The following is a 4,460-nucleotide window of genomic DNA, read 5'->3' on the forward strand; positions in this document are numbered from 1 at the left end:
CGGAGCCTTACTCCGCGGCCCTCCGGTCTCTGAGCTCTGCTTGCTTCCCGCGCTGCGGTCCTCCAGCCCAGCCCTTCTCACCTGCCCTCCTCGGATCTGCCGCCTCTGCCGCCGCTTCACGGCACCAAGCAAGACTGGGGGCGCGAGTGTGAGCCAGAAGGGATCCAGGGGCGCGTCAGCAGTACGGAGGTGGGGGCCTCTGTCCACCTTAGAGCCTCCGACGTCGCCGGGTCCCCGCGGCCTCCCTACTGGCTGCCGGCGAACCGGCCGCTCCTGTCTTCTCCTTCCTCCTGTTCCTCCTCCCTCCCCTCTCTCCTCTTTCCTCCCTCCCTCAGCCCCACCCCGTCTCTCCCGTTCTTCCTCATTGCCCCCGCCCCCGCGGCTCCCTACCGCGATCCCATCTCCCGGCCCCTAGCCCCGGCTCGGACGGCTTCCCGGATGAGTTTGTGTAAGGGCAGCGGAATCCGGGCGGGGGAAGGGTGTGCATAACATTGCCCCCCCCCCGCCTTGCCTTTTGCACCCCGCCCAGCCATCCCCAGTCGCCGCGCTCTCCCAACTCCATTATCCAAGCCCCGGTTGCGTCCGCACCACCCTGGGAAGGGTTGGGTCTGGATAAATCTGCCCTTCCCGCCGTCTAGGCCAGGCTCAAACCGTACCACAACTTCTTTCAAAATCATCATCATCATCATCATCATCATCATCATCATCCTGTTTGTTGATCACTGCAGGTCCTCCTTCCTTTTCTATTCCCACCCCATCCTTGCTGGCACTATGGGGTGAGGGAGTGGAGATACAGACCCGGGGATGCTTATAGACACTCCTCCCAGACAAAGCACTCCTCCCCCCACCCCAGATACAGATCCTTACACACCAACACATACAGACAGACCCACAAAGACAGACCCTGCCCAAACGCACGCAACACAGCCCAACACACAGACGAGGACAGACGTGCACACACCAGCAGTGAAGACTCTCGCAGGCATTGTTTAATACACAGGCGTACCCCAACTCTGCTGCCTCTCCTTGCCAGAATTGGAGGGCTCTTCGGGCCTTCATCAGGCCGCAGGCTCCAGGACTGGGAGTGGCCTGCAAACGGGGGCCTGCGGCTCCGGAGACCTGCGCTCAAGGTGGGGAGAATTCTGACAGCCTTGGCCAGCTGCTTCCACCAAGGCCAGGGTAAGGGTGGGGGTAAGGGTGGGGGGTTGGCACCAGCTCCCACACTGGCACCCTCTTCAGTCACGACTCAGACCCGCACAGCCAGGACACAGCAGACACATCAACAGTTCCCCCACTCCTCGAAGGATAGAGCCTAACTCTCTAACGAGCACACACGACACAAGCGCTTTTCCAGAGAGCGGATCTCTGCCCGGAACAGCTCGGCCCCTACTCCTCACCGGAGCCTGGACCGGGCAGGATGCGGGGCTCTGGCGTTTCAGAGCTCAGTGGCTGACACTGGGAGTGTCCTCAAGGGGCGGGGACTAGCGTACCCGGAGGGAGCGGATCCTCAGGCTCCCTCGGGCGGCGCCCTGGGGCGCTGCGTTGGGACTGGGAGGGAGGGGCTGTCTCGAAGGAAGAGAGCCGTGTACAACACGGTGTCTGAGGGTGGGATCCCTTGTTGGTTTTGCTTTTTTCGTATCTCCTTTACCAGGTAGCAAGAGCCACAGGCTTCCGAGTGCTTGCCAGGCTCAGACCTGGATCGGGGCTAGACTCAGCTCACCCTCCCCTCTGCCCTCCCCTCTGCCCTGGCCCTGTGCTGGGCCGCCCACCCTCATCAGTAAAGAGACTCGGTCTCGAACAGATATAGTTTATTGATTCGAGCCGGAAGCACCGCGGTGCTGGGGGCTAAGTTGGCACTGAGAGGAACGGAAGGAAAGACAGACAGACAGACAGACGGTTCTACACAGGGGAGCCCCGAGGTGGCGGCTTGCACACCTCTTTATCTCTGCCAGGAGTGTATCGTTTTGTATGCTTCTGTGCTCCACGTCCCACTGGACTAGAGGGAGGGAAACACAGGAAGGGTCAAAGTGGGGGGATCCCGGCAGGCAAGTCAAGATGGGTGAGAGTGTAGGATACTCGTTGGAGGGGTGGGCCTTGAGTCTAAGCTGGCCAGTACTCTCACAGAGTAGCCACCTGGACCCGGGGGGTGGGCGGTGAGGGGATGGCTCGGGAGAGTAGCTGGGCTGCTAGCTGTGGGTGTAGTAATTGTTGTAGACGTCCTCGCACTCGTCAAAGGGGCCCGAAGGGCTTCGAGGGGCGCCGTCTGGGTCGGCCACAGGGCGCTCACGCAGGCGCACAGCATCATACAGACCCTGCGGTGGCTCATCCAGCAGCACATCGCGCTCAGAGCGGGAGCGCCTCAGGAGGCCCACGTTGCGCAGCAGCAGCAGGACCGGCGCGTAGAGCAGGTTGGCCAGGCCCATGCCAAGGCTAAGTTGCACAAAACCAAGCGAGTGCACTATGTGCCCCGCCACTATGGGCCCGAGAGCATAGGCCACGGAATAGGAGATGTCGGCGATGGCATAGACGCTGCCGTAGACCGAGACGTGGCGCACGTCCACGAGAAAGGCGAGCGTGGGCAGCAGTGCCGTGTCAACTAGCGCGATGCCGAAGCAGAGGCCGCAGAGTGAGATCACCAGTGGTGCGAAGGAGCGGCAGGCAGGCACCACGCAAGAGCTGGCGCCGATCACTGCCAGCCCTAGTGCTCCGTACAGCCACTGCAGGTGTGGATAGCGCGCCGCCAGGCGCACGGTGAGGTAGACACCTAGCACATGCGGCACGAAAGCTGGCAGCCAGGCCATGCCCGTCTGCCATTCAGACGCCGCCATCGTGTGCTCCATCCACGTGGCGATGGTGGGCTCGAGGAAGGCGAGGGGGATGTTGCAGGTGGTGAGCGCCCCGGCCACCACGGCGATGTAAGGGTCCAGCATGAGGCGGTGGATGGGTGTGCCCACCGGCAGGTTGGCCCGCGCCCGCGTCACGGCCGAGAAGGGCTTGGCCACCACCAGCAGCAACAGCGCGTCGAGCAGCGAAACAGCGGCGAGCACCAGAAAGGGCACAGGCTTGCCCGCGAACCCGTAGAGGAAGCCCCCGAAGGGTGGCGCCACCAGACTCCCGAAGCTGATGAAGGCCAGCGCCACGCCCAACGCACGACTGCGCTCCGGCTCTTCAGGATACTTGTCGGCGATCATGGCAATGCCGGACGTATCCGCAAAGGCCGAGCCCAGGCCTTGCAGGCTGCGTGCAGCGAAGAGCATAGCATAGTCCTCCGCGAACGCGAACAGCACGGTGGAGGCGAACAAGACGCCCAGGCCGATAAGCAGCGGCACGTCGTAGCTCATACGGTCAATGAAGGGCCCACTCAGGGGGTTCACCAGCAGCTGCAGGATGGCCTTGGAGGCAAACAGCACCCCGATCTTCACGTCCTCACTCTCCGTCGGGGACTCTGAGGTGTTGCCCATGTTGTCACTGCCACTGGCTGGAGTGGGCGCCTGCAGGGTGTGCACTTTGGGGCTCGTGGTGGGCCTGCCGGCCTTATGCATGTGGGCAATGTAGTCGGGCACGATGGGCACGATGACCATGTACAGCATGTTGTCCAGGAAGAGAGCCACGCACACGATGACCAGCACCAGGCGCCGCTGCCGCCGAGGATCCTGCAGCACTGCGCCCATCGCCTCCGACAGCTTGCTGGCTGCCGCCCGGGCCTGGCCCGCGGGCGCCGCGGGTTCCATTGCCTCTACTCCTCCGCTCTTCCGAGGACGCCTCCGCTGGGGCCGCCTGGGCGCGGGCGCCCTGCAGTGCAGAGCCGAGGGCACGGAACTTCGCGGGCGCGGTCCGCGCGGCGCAGCGCCCCCTGTGTCTCAGGTGGCTGCAGGGCTCATGGCCCGTTGTCCCGGGAAAGGCAAAGACCCTGTCCGGCGAGACGCCTCCGGCCGTTCGCAGCCAAGCCCGGACCCGCCGCTGCTGGGCTCGGGGGCTGTCAGGGAAGGTGGGCGCGCCGAGTGGCTGGGGCCAGAGACTGAGCGCGCGGCGCCTTGGGCTCGTCAGGCGCGGTCCCCGAAGCGTTGAAAGGCCGCCCGCGCGGGCCGAAGGGCATGCTGCTGCCGCCCGCCCGCTGGCTCACTCGCCCCGCCGCCGCTCTCCCCTCCCTTCGCGTCGGCTCTTGCCTCCTCCTCCTCCGCCTCCTCTTTTTTTCCTTTCCACTCGGGGCTGTGACGCGGCGAGTCTCGGCCCCCGAGTGGTGCCCGGGCCACTTGCGTCGCTCATGCTAATGCGACGTCGGCGGGGCGGGGGCCGGGGGCGGGGCGCGGCCGGGCAGGGGTCCCCTTCCCAGAGGCGCCAGGACTGGAAACCCTAGAAAGGGGTCTTGGTGTGAAGAGAGTACTGGTCAAGCCCTGGAGGATGGATGCGCCGCGCGAGGAGCGGGCTGTCTGTTCCTCCGCCCCCTCTCAGTTCTAGGA

At 64.6% G+C, this 4,460-nt stretch overlaps 1 protein-coding gene across 1 annotated transcript; it reads right to left on the reverse strand.

Moving 5' to 3' along the window:
• Positions 1 to 1,872: 1,872 nt before the first annotated feature.
• SLC18A3 (solute carrier family 18 member A3) lies at positions 1,873 to 3,731 on the reverse strand. The gene has a single exon (XM_030335452.1). The coding sequence runs from the start codon at positions 3,729 to 3,731 to the stop codon at positions 2,187 to 2,189; it is 1,545 nt and encodes a 514-aa protein (XP_030191312.1). The 3' UTR covers positions 1,873 to 2,186.
• Positions 3,732 to 4,460: the final 729 nt, after the last annotated feature.

This window comes from Lynx canadensis, chromosome D2 (genome assembly GCF_007474595.2).
Source record: "Lynx canadensis isolate LIC74 chromosome D2, mLynCan4.pri.v2, whole genome shotgun sequence".
Lineage (NCBI taxonomy): Eukaryota > Metazoa > Chordata > Mammalia > Carnivora > Felidae > Lynx > Lynx canadensis.

Excerpts from the sequence above, each read along its gene's own strand:
- SLC18A3 (XM_030335452.1), bottom strand. The coding sequence starts at position 3,731 with ATGGAACCCGCGGCGCCCGCGGGCCAGGCCCGGGCGGCAGCCAGCAAG.